Source organism: Nuphar pumila, chromosome 4 (assembly GCF_984573655.1).
Source record: "Nuphar pumila chromosome 4, dmNupPumi1.hap1.1, whole genome shotgun sequence".
NCBI classification, from domain to species: domain Eukaryota; kingdom Viridiplantae; phylum Streptophyta; class Magnoliopsida; order Nymphaeales; family Nymphaeaceae; genus Nuphar; species Nuphar pumila.
The window spans coordinates 134,998,239-135,015,038 of NC_143252.1; the positions used below are offsets into that span (position 1 = coordinate 134,998,239).

The 16,800-nt window shown below is 37.2% G+C and overlaps 1 protein-coding gene across 1 annotated transcript; it reads right to left on the reverse strand.

The window, feature by feature from the left end:
* Positions 1 to 2,319: 2,319 nt before the first annotated feature.
* LOC149841163 (nuclear matrix constituent protein 1-like) lies at positions 2,320 to 16,233 on the reverse strand. The gene is made up of 8 exons (XM_090003628.1): positions 15,735 to 16,233; positions 11,231 to 11,440; positions 8,158 to 8,411; positions 7,791 to 8,061; positions 7,614 to 7,697; positions 3,898 to 5,945; positions 3,433 to 3,727; positions 2,320 to 2,951 (listed from the first exon to the last, which is right to left on the reverse strand). Exons 1-8 carry the CDS (start codon positions 16,041 to 16,043, stop codon positions 2,724 to 2,726), a joined length of 3,699 nt encoding a protein of 1,232 aa, XP_089859754.1. The 5' UTR covers positions 16,044 to 16,233; the 3' UTR covers positions 2,320 to 2,723.
* Between the last annotated feature and the right edge of the window lie 567 nt (positions 16,234 to 16,800).

Consider the following 16,800-nt stretch of genomic DNA (forward strand, 5'->3'; position numbering starts at 1 on the left):
ATTGAATTTGTATATATCTGAATAAATCAAATACCATACGGGGATCTTAGCGCCCACCCACTGACCACGTGAAGTGAGCCTGCCTTTTATAATATTTGTGATAAACGTAGTGTGCCTTTATAAATGTGATTGTCTTAATACTTGGAAAAAGATATTCCATAACCAAACAAAGAATTAAGACCGATTCTTTCCGGCTGTCAAAAGTACGTCCACAGAGTGTCCAGACACATGCCTGACGTGCCTAGTGCCCACAATCCAACTTTATCTCTCTCTCCAAACGAGGGTTTACCAGATTCATACGTGACCCTTAAGGGTGTGTTTGATGACTCGTTGAGGATTAGACGAAATGAACAAAATAACAGAACGAACAACTCATTTTATAACAATTGTACCAAGTTCAATGTTTGTATAAAAAGTTATGCTTCTTGTGTCTTAACATTTGTTTTACCCTTTATGCAGACAACATAAACACACATGGATAATGGCTTTGTTTTGGATCCTTCTGACTATATGACTGTTTTTACGTGTTTATTATGTATTTTAGCCTCGGATATAGATCTCGGATTGGATCAAAAAACTAAAAAATGTTTACAACACGAATCATTTGAGAAAAATTAAGAAATGATACTTTTTATATATAAATGATTTAATTAATGTCATATTATATCTAATTATGAAAGTTTATCATAAAAATTATCAAACCCTAAAAGCAAATTAATTATAAAAAATCAAATTATAACATCTTATCATAAATGCTTAAAATGCAATAATATAAATCATAAATAAACCAAAAAACCTTAAACTATAAGAACAAACTATAAAATTAAATAAAAAACCCTAATTCAAACCCTAATCAAAGACAATTAAAAAAAAACCCTAATCAAATCATAAAACCTTAAAATACAATAAAATAAATCATAAATAAATCAAATATATATAATTAAATAAAAAGTTATAATTCAAACCCTAACCAAAGAAAATAAAAAAAATCCCTAATCAAGTACAAGAAAATCCTTAATCAAATTAACAAATCTCAAAATGCAATAAATAAATCATAAATAAACCAAAAAACCTTAAACTATAAGAAAAACCCATAAAATTAAATAAAAAACCCTAATTCAAACCCTAACCAAAGAAAATAAAATAAATTATAAATAAACAAAAAGTAGTAAACTATAACAAAAAAACATAATTTTAAATAAAAACCCCTAATTCAATCATGACCAAAGAAAATAAAATAAAAAATTAATCTAATATAAGAAAATCCCTAATCATATTAACTATAAAAAGCTTTAAAAAAAATTGATTCAAATCCCTAATCATAAAAAATCAAAAAAACTATAATCAAATTAACCACAAAAAGCCTTAATTTAAAAAAAATAATATTCAAAAAACCTAATCAATGAAAAAAACCCTAAATAATAGAAATCAATACGAAGAAGAAGATAAATGAAGAAGGGGGAGAAATAGAGAGAGAGAGAAGGGGAAGAAAGAAGAAAATGAGGAGAGAGGGAGAGAACCGTTGGTGGCCTACGATGACATGGTCGATCGCCGGTGATGTCGCCGGCCGCTGGTGGCCTCACCCAGCCTACACAGGGGTGAGAGAGAGTTATTCGGGGTCCCGTGTTTTTTTTTTTCAAAACTGTTCCTTGCATCCTTGTTCTCACCGTAACGGGGGAGGGGGTGGAGCAAAAATTACACGAAAATTAGGATGCAGCAGCCCGCACAACTGCAGCATCCCTCATTATTTGCATCCCGTGTGATGCGCAGGACGCACCATCAAACGTCCCCTAAATGTTTGGTTCTCATGCAAATGAGAGAATGAATCCCATTGACATTGTCTAATCAAACATCAGAAAAATGATTGGTGAGAAATAATCCCAGGTTAGCTTTTACAAATGAGAGTTGCTTTCTCGTTTAAACAAGAATCAGAATCACAAGAAAGCTCGTGATTCTCATTCACACGACTTGAAAGCATATTTGATTTAGAATCACGTGGCCCAGCAAACCAAACTTACCTTGAGGCACATTTGAAAGCATGTGTATCTATCCACTACCCTGAGGGTTCATTTGAAGTCATAGAGTTTTAAGTAATATCTGACTGAAAACTCCCAAATAGATTTATTGCACTGACCCATGTTCCTTTTGAGTTAGTTATGTGGCGGATCTGTTACAGGATCAATTCAGGGATCAGCAGCTCATAAATTCAACCCTCTTCAAGCCAGTGTTACATCAACAGCCATTCAACAAGATAGAAAAACAAAGAACCGACTGCCATGGGAAACCAGGCACAAAGTGCACACGAATAGGGCAATAATATGGTAACAAAAAAAAAGGCTACCTTTAGGGGGGCTTTGGGTACTCAACACGATGCTGCTGTTCACTTAAACCAGCTACAACTTTGAACAATTTTCCTAATCAAACCATCAGGAAATGTGGCACAAGATGACTTGGAAAGAGAAAAAGAAAAATCAGTTGATACAAACACAGAGGACACTGTTGCAGGAAACAGTAGAAACAATGACCACTTCAACAGAAAAAAAAAAGGGGGGGGGGGGGGGGGGGGGGAAGGGGACTGGTACACCTGCGACTAACCAGAAAGGTCATAGCGTGCAAAATGACACAGACTAGTACAGACCATAAAGTACAGAAGGCTCCTTGCCAAAAAAATACATAAATCAGAAGGATGCAGTCAAGACTCGACTTGCAGAATCCTCAAGGTGTCACGTCGTGAAGAAGTTCCACAGTTTCTTCCCTACGGATTGGTTGTGAACATTATCATCCTCATCATTGTAACCGTCCTCACTGCCACACCCGTCCTCATCATACTCTGACTCTTCATTCCCTTCCTCAATATCATCTCCATGATTCTCTTGTTGAATGTAGTCCACGATATCTATTCCCTCGGTTTCAGCATTGAAATTGCTCTCTACACCAACTTCAGTTTCAACCTGGTTTAGAAGATAAAATTTTAGTAAAGATGGTCGTATCTTGAAACATGGAACCTCGACCACAGCTGATATTTCTGATACTATTAGGAAAATAAGAGAGGAAGAGGGGGAAATTTTAACATCCGCCAGAATAGAGTTATAAAAGTTGCATTGGCACTTGAAAAGCCACTTAATTGGTTTTGTAGATCATAACTACAGGTGCAGCCAGAGACCGTGTCTGACTCATAATTTTCAGCTTTACTGAGACATTCAAACGCCATCATTTTCGTATTGGAAATAAAACCCGGTTGAAGGCGATGAAAACTAAAAATACCAGCAGCAAAAAAAGAAAGGGGCAATCGAAAGGCAAAGGGAACAAATGCTTAACCCAGGGAAAGAGAAAAGTACACCTTGCGAAGATTAATAAAGGCCATTGTGATGAGAAAACAATTTAGTAGAAAGGAGAGACAAACACTGAAGGGAGGGGGTTATGCAATGATACCCTTGTAAGTTTCTGTGATGAGAATTGATGAACCTCAATGATTGTTTGGTCCAAGCGATGTGAACTGTTTCCAGATTCGCACACACGAAGCCCACCTTGATCAGCTTCAATCAAAGCAGCTGGAGCATGTTGATGACTAGAAGCTTCATTTTTAGTACTGTCTACTTTATTGGAAACTCCATTTGTTGTCCCATCAACATTGTCTACTGCATTTTCTCTGAGTTCAGTCAAATTTTGTTTTTCTCCATGGTTATCGTCCAGTGCAGCATAAGCTTGGGCAGCATCTGTGCTTGCACTAACCAAAATAAAAATGTTGTGTCAGACAAGGCTTACATGTCAAAACAAAAATATAAAAAGCCAGGTAATTCGTTATAAGGAACATTGACAAATGAGGATATATCCCATATTTGACATGATCAACAATAAATCAAATGCAAAACTGCCAAGTAGAGATTGATAGCTTACACTGTCGAACGCCTCAGATTGTACCGTTTCCTTCCAGGTGTTTCAGCACCAGCCATGTTTGTAGGTTTTCTTTTCCTGCCCCTACCAGTGACACTATCAGACCGAACTTCATTGTCATCAGCATCGCTTGTAGCAAATGATGAAACAGTACTCTGACGTTTCTGTCCAAGCCCTGTAGCTCCTCCATCCCCATCAAGAGAGTCCTCTTTGCGCTCTTGATTATGCTCAATAGATCCTTTAACCTTCCCAAGTAAGGAACCTCCAACATTCCCTCCAGATGCTTCCCCAAGGTATGCCTTGGCCTCATCAACAGTTGCCCTAACAGAACGTGATCGTTTGAAACCTTTTGTCTTACCTTTTCTGCCAGGTTTTTGCTTGCTGCTGCTGGACACAAGCGACTGAGAATTGTCCATATCATTAAGTGAAATAGATAAAGCTTCAACTGCTTTACCCCTGTAATTCCTGCCATCAAGAGATTGTGTTAGCTCATCCTCCATTCCACCATAACTGTCCTCAGGAAAAACTCCATGATCATCGGCAGCCACATTCCCAATCCCCACAAATGATTCTGGCTGATTTTTAATTTGTACAGGTGACTTTCCAGTGTGGTTTTCGGGGGAAGCTTCAATTTTCTTGCCAGGGGAAAAATTAAACACCTTTGAGGCACATTTTCGCAGCCATGACATGCGACTTGGAGTATTAGAATCAAGACCTGGTTGTTCTGGCGAAGGCTCCAAGTTACCTGTCTCCTTCATATATCCATCAATAAGGCTGGGCAAGAAACTGGCTCCGATATCCTCATAGTTCTGCAACTGAAGCTCAGATCTTGCCAAATCATCTCTAATGACATCTTCACCCATATCTCGCTTGAGTTGTTCCACACGGGCAAGAAAGTTTTCTTTGTCCTTCGTAAAAGCTTCTCTCTGATCTTTCAACTTCTTACTAAGAACAAAAAGTTGATCAGTATCCTTCTGAATCTCTAAATGTTGCCCTTCAATATCTTTCAGGCGCCTGGTGTGCTCCTCCCTTTCTGTGTCAAGCTTCTGCATCCCCCGGTGTAATTCTTCCATTTGCTTCTGAAGTAGATCCTTTTGGAAACTAATATCCTTTGAAGTTCTTTCTTTGTAATCCTCAAACACTTTCATTTCATCCTGGAAATTTTTTTCTCTCTGCTCAAGATCAAAATTCATTTGACGCTCACGTTCACTAAGCTGAAGCTCCAATTTATGGTGTCTATCATCAAGTTCTCTACGAGCTTTTTCATTGAGCTCTGTCCGTTCATGCTCCATGTTGCTCTCAAATGATTCCTTCTTAAGTCTAAGAGCTTCTTTTTCCCTCTGTACCTCATCCATCACAATTTGTTTCTCATGCTCCAAACGCTCTCTTTCATCATCTATCCATTTCTTCAGCCTCTCCTTCTCCTCATTCACATATTCTAGTTCTTTTTTAAGATCATCTCTTCTCTCATCTAGCACTAACCACTCTCTCTCAAAATTTTCCCTCAACTTCTTTAATTCTTCACCTTCCTTTTTTAGCAATTGTTTCCCAACTAAGCTATCTTCTATCTCTTGCTTCAGTACTGATTGTTGACGCAAAAAATCTCTCCTTTCATCATCTACCACTCTCAGATTTTCCTGTTCTATACAAATTTGTTGCTTTTCTGCTTCCACAGCAGCCTTAAGTTTCTCCAACTCAAGTTTTGTGTTTTGAAGCTGCTCTTTCTCACTAGCTATCAGGCCTTTCTCGGACAAAATATTTTTTTCCTCTATTTTGATGGATTTCTCCCGTTCTTTAAATGCTTTTAGTTTTGAATCCAACTCTTTCTGTTTCTCCTTGAACTTTTCCTCCTTTTTTTCCAGCATCTGATCTCTTTTGATAACTTTTTCCTCTTTTTTATCAACCACGGCTACTCTTTCATCAAGTGCAAGCTCTTTTACCTTTAATTCATTTTCAACAGACTTGCTCTTTTGCTCCAGCTCCAAGTCAAACTCGTACTTTCTTGATTCAAGGATAACTTTGTGCTCATCAAGGAGCTTCTGGATCCCCTCCTGTAAAAAACCAAACAAAAAAATCCAAGCTCAGTTACGACCCAGCAAAATAATTTGGGATAACAGACAAAATACATAGACAAAGCAAACTTATGAAAAAAATAGAATCTATCTACAAGCAAGCACCATAGAAGCTCAAAATCCGCAGAAACACCATAACAAAACACAATACCAACAATTAGCTCTCACTTCTCAGCAACAATATCTACAGATTGTCTTAATATACAAAGAGATGGCAAAACAACAAAAATACCATATGTGTGTGTGCAGTGTCTCACACGCTAACAAAGTCACTGCTCCTTTGTTGCCCCACCAAGGCCCCAACACAAGTTGGAAAATATTGTTAGATGTTTCATGCATCAGTTGACACCATCAAGGTAATACATACAAAGGCAACACAGTGAATGATACTTGTATTACCAAGGCACTGCCAAAAACTGACTTTGAAAATATAAAATAACCTAAATACCCTTAACAATATCAATATATAAAACAATCAGTCTTTAAATCTATAAATTTGTTGGGGATAAAAAGTTATAGGAAACTCACTAACTCTTCTTTTTTACAATAAAGCTTGGCAGACCCCTACCAATTCATTAACCAGAAAATAAACCAAATACAATTTGTGTGCATCCCAGTCAGGAGGTTCATCTTTCCAAGTTTGTCCTGGACCTAATATCGCCCACTTGGCCAATTGGCATGCAATGGCATCACAGGATTTAGGTATACATATTATAAGACAGCTACTAAATTGGTGAAGCTTATCCAGAAAAGAGCATTGAACAAGACCAATTCTAGCTCTACCCTCCAAGTGGCTGCTGATCACACTAACCACTTTCTACAAGAATACTTGATAATAATATTGAAAGAATCCACCATTTGGAGAATCTCTAACCAGAAGTCCCACACACCCAATCTAAGAAAAGTCCCATTTACACTATCCACCAACCAGAGTTGACTAAGTGGTCTATGATTGTGAAGCTTAGATGCCACATCAGAGATCTAACTTCACTTTGAGCCATCGTCTCACTAGGGTAACCTGCCTATCAATATTCCCTCAACGATCAACTATGGGGTTATTGTAATAGAATACAGGACATACTCTCTAACTGAACTAATGCAACTAGCCAGTTTTTTGCACATTCTCAAATGTAAGTTGGTTCCTGAATGTCCAAATTTGCCACACAACTAATTGGAATGCCAAAATCCAGCATTGATGTACTTTTTTAATCCTTCAACTTACGATTTCCCCACCTGATAAGCTCGACCTCAACTCCTCGGGAAGGAGTCAGCCAACAACCGAATAGACAAACAACTCACTGCCAGACCTAACCGAGCAAGTGAAACAAATGAATAGGCTCGGGAATTCGTTATCATCAAAGACGCACACACAAAAATTAACATTGTGTGGCTGAGGGAGGGAGAAGAATGTAGGAAATGCAATCTAAACCTAGTGAAATACACGAGTACAAAAATAAAAATTAGATCAAAATTAGAACTTTTAAAATTGTCAGGGAATTTAAAACAAGGAATGCTGGAAATTGTAACCCAAACCAATTCAATCTAATAAAACATGCCATAGCTGGAAACCAAGTAAAATACAGCAAAAAATACAAGAATTATGTTCATATTCAACAAACAGATTAAACATGATTAAAAAAGACTTACACTATCTCTAGCATTTAGTGTATCTTGTAGTTCAGTGAGTTCCTTCTCTTTGGCCTCTAAATCTCTTCTCTTAGTATTAGCTTCCTGCGTTCATAGAATAATCAAACTAATTAAATCATTTTCAAAGAGATAAGAAAAGACTTGAAAATGTGAATAGAAGAAAAAAAATTAACTCACTTCCTCTTGAGCAGCCAATGTACTTAATCTAAAATTTATATCAATCTCGCTCTCCTTCAACGCTGCAAGATCCATTTCAACCTTCTTTCGTAATTCTTCAAGTGTTTTGTCCTTTTGCTGAAGTGTCTTTTCTTTCTCGTTCGCCTTCTCCTCTCTCTGATTGAGAAGCCTTTGACCTTCAACCAACCTCTCTTGGCCCTCCTGAAGCTTTTTATCCCAATCCCGGAGATTCTCTCTTTCTCGAGAAAAAACTTCCTCGTGTGCTTCTCGCCTTATGTCCAAAAAATACAGTTGAGAGAAATTTCAATAGATAGAAGACATAACAGTTCCAATGATCAGCACTGGCAATGAAGAGACAAGCACTCACTCAGCCTTCAAAGATGCCCGCTCTTTTCTAAAAGCACTTTCTCGAGCCTCAACTTCTTGCAATTTCCTTTCTGCTTCTGAACTCTTTCGATTTGCTTCTGCAAGCCTAGCCTCAGCTGAATGAATTTTGGCTTCTGCTGCCAATGTTTTTTCTTCAACACTAGCCACTAAAGCATGAGCTTCAGCCAACTTCTTATCAGATGTGAACTTAATCTCTGCCGATTCTACACGCATCTCATGCAATGCTTTTTCAATCTGCATCAATCAAAGTGTTAAAAATTCAGAACATGTGGTAAAGCATCTAAAAATGTACAAATTATATTATCAAGTCACTTGTAAGGAGTTACCAGCATCAAAAGTTGGGATAAATACTTGGCTCTGTGTCAATATACCAAGTTACAACAAGATATCAAAAATTCACCAAAGTATTTTTGCCCAAATGCTTGCGAACATGTACAATGCAAATTTTAAATTTACTTACATTCATTGAGTAGCGACACAATCGGATGCATTATAATATATTTTTCCACGATTTGTCAGGATGTTCTAGTTACATAGGAGTAATCAAATAATAATAAGATAGCTTCAAGAAACCCAGAGATTCATTGAATTAGTAATTCTTAATATTCTTGAAAGTAAAAAGGATACTCAAGATTAACACAAAGAACGGCATCATTGAACTTAGTTGCCGAGTGCACACACATGCATGTGTGCATGCAAAAACACACAATAAAATGTGAAGGCTCAATGCAATCTTATGTTACAAATACATTCTAAAGGTGGAAATAACATTCAAGCTATGTAAGGTAAAGGCTCTTTCAACTTAGTGTCGTTTCCTTTTAGCACTTTGCTGCAAAAATTAATCCTAGGTGGTGCAACTAAGAACTAGCACTTAACTGACTTGTGACTCCATCGGGTCAACTAGGTGACTCGTCCAGGTTTTGTTAACTTTTGATTTTACACAAAAAATAATGCATTGTCAGATAAATGCAAAAAAACTTAAGTGGCATCATTACTTCTAAAATCACTAAATAAATCTGATAACATCATGCTAAGTTGCAACTAAACTACATCTAGTCATTTAGTAACAAGAAACCTAATTACAACTGTCATCTAGTCATACAATCATAGAGTCATATTGAATCAATGATGCCAACACTATAAGTCTAGAAAAAAAGAAAAAAATTATGAAAATAAAGAAAAACATAAAAAATGCCCTTGTGGACATGAGAGAGAAAGAGATTTGTTTTCAGGTGAGAGAGCATGACATCGAGGGAAAAAATAAAAGCAGAAAAAAATCCCAAAACAGAGTTGCAATTTCTTGTAATAAATCCTAAAAAGAAAAGGAAATCCCCCACAAAAAAAAGGAGCAAATCCTCTTTTGGCAGAGACAGAGAGATACAGACGCATTTTTGCAGTTGCAGGCTGGTGAGATGGTTGTCGGCAATGTGAAAACCCCATATGAAAACATAAAAAATAAAAGAGAACAATGAGGATCTTATCTTAACTCACCACCCATACATCGTTGTTGTCAGATATTTCATCGGAAAAACTTGTTGTAGGCCAGATTCCTTTATCACCTTGCTTCCGCAGGAGCAGTGGGGAGTGGAACAGATTTTGGGAGGAAAGGAAGCAGCTAACGATGTGTTGAGGAAACGCTCATATCGGGCTTTGTTAGCCCTTTTAAAGGGGCTGTCTTCAAAAAAAATGCTGATTTTTTTTAAATTTCAGCATATAGCAAAGCACGACTCAGCCGAGTTGCTAATGACTCGGTTGACTCATCTGAGTCAACCAAGTCTTAGGCGAGTCATGGCGAATTTTTGTGCACAACGAGTCTGTACACTGGTTAGACCCAGTAACTGGGTGATCCAGGCCGAGTCAACGAGTTAACTCGGCAAGTTTTCAAGCATTGCTTCTAATACTAAAGAAGTGTTAAACTGATAGACTTTATCATAGAAGACAACACAATCAAGAACTAGTACTTCTAATACTTGAAAATATGCAGTTGGACATAGATCAAGAGAAGTACCTCTGAACTTACAATGTTATTTTCTCCATTCCCTCATCCCCCACCTAAAATTGATTTCTTTTCTTCAGTGTCCCTGAATGTGAAATTCCTTTTATTCATATTACATGTTTCTTTAAACCAAGATTGTAAAGTGTATTATTGGCTGTAGCAGCAAGGCCCAAAATAAGATATGCATCATATTGTATCATAAAAATTTGTAGTTTTTAAATGAAAACAAAAATATAAAATCTAAAATTTTCATAATGCAATAAATAATGATATAGATAAAAAATAAGACCATAATATCACATATAAACAATTATGAGATACATAAAACATTGAACATCCAATAATCAATATAATAATGGCACACATATCTCACAAGATATAGGGGTGTACCATACACCATGTACCGTGGTGTATGGTATGATCCAAGGGCGCATCATATTGTAGAGCATCAAAGATACACTCCGATACTTGCAACATAGCTTTAAACCATTTATATTTGCTATGTAATTGTCCCCTCTTTTTTCCCTTCAAATTAATATTGTCACCCTAAAGTTGAAATATTATGTGGCCAGATATCCTTATCAAATCAAATTTAAGTTTTTCAAATAGATAGGGAAAAAACTCAGCTTTAACACTTTTCTAATGTATGATCTCAGAACATCTCAAAAAATAAACCACCTTATGTTGTGCAAACAATGATTTAACCTAAACAATGGCACGAGTTTGATCCAAATTCAATGGGTTTGACCAAAATTTGATCAATTCAGACTCATACTTGCCCCAGTGCCCCTTTCATTTAGGTCTCATGCAGTGCACTGTACACCACACACACACACACACAAAGCAATTTTGTTGCTTGGTGATTCATATAAAATTATGAAGATATGATTTCAAAACTAATGCATTAGAACATCTTATAATTTTAGATAAAATGACCAATTAACTAGATGGCATTGAGAAACTGAAAACACTGCTTCTGGAAACAAAATAAAGCAACAAAGTACCAATGTTAAATAAGGCATATCAAGACAAAGTTCAAAAAAGTCAGTCACCGTACATCAGTCACACACTGCTTCTCAACCCCTAACGCCTTTCTACAAGCTTCTTCTCGTTTCTCTACTTCAGATAGAGCAATCAAATGAGTTGCTTGTTCTCGCTTGAGATTCTCCTCAGCTTCCATCAAAGCTTGCTTCAAGTCCTCATATTTAGATGACCATTCCTTCTTTTCAATCAAAAGAAGACCCATATTGTATTGGTAGTCATAAAGCTGCAATAGTATCAACAACTGATATCAGAACATTGAACCTTAGAACATCATATTTAACTAGATTGTAAATGTAGACATAAAAATTTTAAAAAGAAATAAAAAAACGGAAAAGATGATGACACCTACCATCAAATCAAGCTAGAGAGATTGAAGAAGCTAAAATAGACTTGGACAAGAGGCACAACAAAAAAGAATTAGCTGAAGAGAAGAAATGGACACATAGACTGGACTACATTAAAGTTGGATTAGTAATGTTCAAATAGCATGTTCTTAAACAACACCCCCCTCCCTAAGGTGTGTGCACAAAACCTCCCATTATAGAACTTTGAATCCATCTTCAGCCATAGATGGTAAGTTGTATCGTTATAACTTGCCTTTAAGCTCACATACAAGTCTCATCATTTGAATACATGATTTGTTAATGTCCAACGTCATATACCAAAGAGAGGGTAAACATGCAATGTTGTATCGTACTATAGCATATGATATGGTACGATCTTTACTATTAGCATTTTCGATACGACACACCCTTGTATCACGATACGAGTATGTATTGTATCCGTATCGGCTTAGTTGTCAAAGGTGTCACCTAGGCAGAGCCCCACTGCCTGGGCGACCAGGTTTGGGCAGTGGGGGCCTATATTGTCACCTAGGCTGGACCGCCTAGGATTTTTTTAGAGCCTAGGCTATTTTTTTTAAGACATCATTTGTTTTTTTCTTCTTCGAGAAGGAGAAGACATGTTATTTGTCTATTGCTTGTATTATGTCTATTGTCGAAAAGAAGAATAAGACATTATTTATTTATTGCTTGTATGATGTATATTGTTGAGAAGAAGAAGACATTATTTGTCAGTTGCTTGTAATATGTCTATTGTTGTTGTTAAATTTTTTGTATACATGATTTTATTTTTGAGTTTTGTTCATTCACATTGATAATTGTATGGTTTGTTTATTCAAAATGTTAATTTATGCTTAATTTGTTTGAGCATGTTAAGGTTATGTAATATAATTGCTTTACAGTGTTCAAAGACATGTTATTTGTTTATTGCTTATTGTTGATTGATTTTACATTATGTTTCTTATTATGTTCTTTTTTAATATTTGGGCTACCACCTAGGCCACCTTTTTAGGGGGCCACCGCCTAGCACCTATGACAACTAAGTGTACCGATTATATCATACAATACAAGTATGGTGCACTTTAAAAAGGCTAAAACCTTTTTTTTTACTTTTTAGGTTTTAAAGACCTCTTGAGGGCCAACTTCCTCATTCGTATAGAGGTCATTAGAAGGGAACCCACGGACCCTAAAAGCAGTTACAACGATTTGGGGGTCAATCCATGCGCAAGGAAAAGGGTTTAAGTGGTCTTCTCAAGTAAGAATGCATTTCCACCATTTTTTCACTCAAGGAATTGAGATAAGATAAAAAAAAATTAACATTCTTTGCTTCATTTGTGTATGATTAAAGTTGGAGGGTGGGCTCTTTTCTTTTTTAATGTTTTTAAAAGATATTTGTTCACTTTTACCCTTAATCTCATTTTATGTGCCCATAGAACTCAAAAGATGGTCCATGATTTATAAGATGAAATTGCCTGAAGTGGTCCCTCACTCAGAAGATGAAGATGAACCATCATCATCTTAGGCTACTAAATGATGTAATAAATGGAGAAAATCATCGAGTTGAAGCCTGATATTGAACATGACTTTTACATATAGAGTCATAAACATATGTTTATATAACTAAAAATTGTAACTTTAACTTTTGTAATGAGTTATGAATTGAAAACCTGTTGGTTTCTTAATGTAGTGTTATTTTGTCTTAAGTGATTGTACTTGTGGCGACGTCCCCATAGTGGTGATGGACCAGTGTGGCGATATTGTGAGGTTCTTGAAGGACACATAGAGCATGCTAATTTGAGATGCAGGTTTTGTCATTTCTTCACGGGGGCCCAAACCGCATGAAAGAAAGCATTGCAGTGGTTGGTGGAAACATTCCACGATGACAATTGGCTACAGATAAAGCACGAACTAAGATGCATGTTGATTTAGAAGAAATCATAAATATAAATATTAGATTAAGAGAGTGAGAGGCATAAGCATTGGCACATGCCCGTGCAGTGGCTGCACAACCAAATGAAGAACCACAATGCCCACAACAAGATGTTATTTCTGATGCCGAACGTGGGATGTTTGATAGTGAAGATGATTGATGTTTTGTATCTTTTGTCACAAAACTTGTGTGTAACAAGATCTATATTTAGTTGATTGTGACATGAGATGAGACAGCTATGTTTAGTTTAATCATGAATGGTTAATGGCATATCTATGTTTAGTTACATCTATGTTGTATTCTACGATTTTTATTTTGTTTTTTTAGATTTTTAAAGTTTTTTTAGTGAAAATGTGATCTTTTATTACACGTATCTTATTTTGATCCCGGCTGATATGAGTTATGATACGCTTTTTACAACCATGGTAACATGTGTTCTTTGTATGTTACACCTAAGCCCAAACCCAAATAATGACCTCATGACTACTCTCAGCCACAATTACAATTAGCTATGCGTCTAGGACTTGTTCTTAAAGACCAAATAGAAAGCTGAACGCTTTTAACGTGTGGTGTGTGGGAAGTAGATTTTCATGTCCATCTAATCTCATTTGACACTTTACTCTGTAATGGATATTGAAAGATCATCAATACAGAGATTATTCCTTTATCTGGGACAATGTAAACCCTCCATGTTTAGACAAGCAAACTACTTAACCAACTCATTAATAACATTGAAAGAGATATCAAAATTAAACAGTTACTAAGTTGGTCAGTCATGGTTGCTGGTGCGTCAATGTAAACATGTGTAGAATTAGTTTCAATCTCCACCTATAATCAGAAACAAAAACAAGAAACGTTATGGTTATTTCAGAATATTAAGCAGGAAAATGATACAGGCCCATATTTACAATGAGCAAACCTGTTAAGCTTGGTTATGGAAGAGCATAACATTCATAGCATGAACATCCTGATGATGACTACCAGAAAGATGTTTTAAAGTGTTTCATTAAAATGCCTCCCACCCACCCATATTAAATTAGATTAATGAATCACATTCATATAAAAAGCATGTGCCAACCATTACACCCTCCCCCCACCGGCCACAATCCCCCACCCCACCCCCCTCAAAAAAAAAAGGCACATGCACACATACATATACAGATGCATAATCCTGGTGTTCTAATCTACATTTGTTGTGAAAACTTTACTTCTTCAAATCAAGACAATGTAGGATATCTAACAAGTAACCATCTTCCTAAGATATCAATTGCAACATACATATCATATGTAACATGAACCACAACACAGAAAGCTAAGGAAAACAAACAGCAGATATAGTATAATCACTTAAAGCCACTCTAGTCTTTTGGATGCCAAGATATAATTAAGTGACAATTATGAAAAGGAAAATTTCAATTAACGACAACATTGAAGTCCCAAGATCACCAGAAATCCATGAATAATTGTGCTATGCCGCACATATGTGATTGAAATTCATGAGAAAAGCCGCAATTACATGAAAGGGGAGCTGATTAGCATGTCCAGCAGAATTTCCCTCCAAAACCATCTCAAACACACAGACGCACATTCTTGATACATAATTCTCAACTCCCATAATGTCGTACAATTGTGCAACTTCCAGCTATTTTATAGAACCTTATATCAAATTGAAATCATTAAAAAGTTTAACAAAATCCATGAATTTCTCCAAACTTGGACACACAATATATCATTTTCCTTCTGAAGCTATTATAGTTTCATTTTCTTTTTTCCTTCTCCCCTTCTCATTTGTTCTCTCTTAAATTGTACAACGAGAAAACTGATTGATCGTATGAGACAGTTTAAATATACCTGTGTGCGTGGTTGGGGAAAGGTTTCTAAGAAAAGCAAAAGTCACAACCACGGACAGTGATACTGCTCCATGTTACTCGGAAAAAAATTTACATAAATCAAGCACTAATATTTCCATTATCAAACAAAGAATCACCTTCCCCAAACCAATACCAACCAAATACAAATAATAAAAAAATGTATATATCACGGAACTGGTCCCCCTGTACAAAAAAAACACTGAGTTACCAAGATTTATAGAATTAGGGCTTCCAGTTTCCCCCTCAACAGAACCAAGACAAGAACACAAAGACACAAGGTAGGTCCTTCAATAAATTCAACATAAACTACATCCCGCGCCAACTAAAAAGGAGAAGAAGAAGAATAACTAAAAAAAACAGATTTCAGCAACGGACCTCGGCTTCAAGCTTCGACAGGCGCTCGGCGAGCGCCTCCCTCTCCTTGCGCTCAAGCGACGCCTGGTCGAGCATGCCGGCCTCCCTGAACCGCCTCCAGATCTGCGCCTCCCCGGGAGAAGAAAGCGTGCCGGGCGTCACAACCCCGCCGTTGTCCTCGAGCGAAGCCCTCGGTGGAGGATGGGCTTCGAGGACGGCCTTCCCCGTCGCAGGGGAGGAGGCGGCCACGGAGCTCTTGCCGCCGCTGGCGTCGGCCTTTCCTGGGGTGAGGGTCCATCCGGGCCACCCCTTCCTCTGAGGGGCGAACATCCTCCCGAGTTCCCCTCACAAAACCCTACCCAGATCTTCCTCCTTGGGGTGACCTGATCAACCCAAAACGCCACAGATCCAACAGAAATTGATCTCCCAAAACCGCGAGAAATCGCAAAAATCGCAACCCTAGAGCGAGAAAAGGGAAGAAAAACGAAACTCTCTCTCTCTCTCTCTCTTTTCTGTCTTTTGCCTTTATCCTCCCCTATCGCCTTTTAAAAAAAATGAGGGCTTTTTGCGATTTCCGCCCTGCTTTTTCATCAATTTACAAATATGTCCCTTGTTCTTGCATATTTTCAAATCTGTCCCCACCTTTTCATTTTAGTTTGCAAATCCGCCCGTAGCATTAACACGTTGTTCTGTTAAGCGTGAGAGAAACCGTTAACAGCAAGTAAATTGACTGTTATACCTTATAGAGTACCGTTTTGTAAAATCTGAATAAGGTAGGAACTAATTTGCAAAAGCTGAAGATAATGACTCTTCTACCCTTATCCGACGACCAAGAAACAATTACGATAGGGACTGATTTGAGAAAAGGTGAGATCGAAATGACTAATTTACCCTTACACATCCGCATTTGAGTGGCAAATACGAGTTCGATTGAATTGTGGGCATGCGTCCGACCCGAATTGCCCAACGAAGTCATGTCCCCCACGTCTTGCAATGTGGTAAGCTGAATATGGTGTTGACCACGTTGGATGATGGTGTGCTTGGGCCTATGACTTCCTTGGACTGTCAATGGATTGGGTCCAAACAA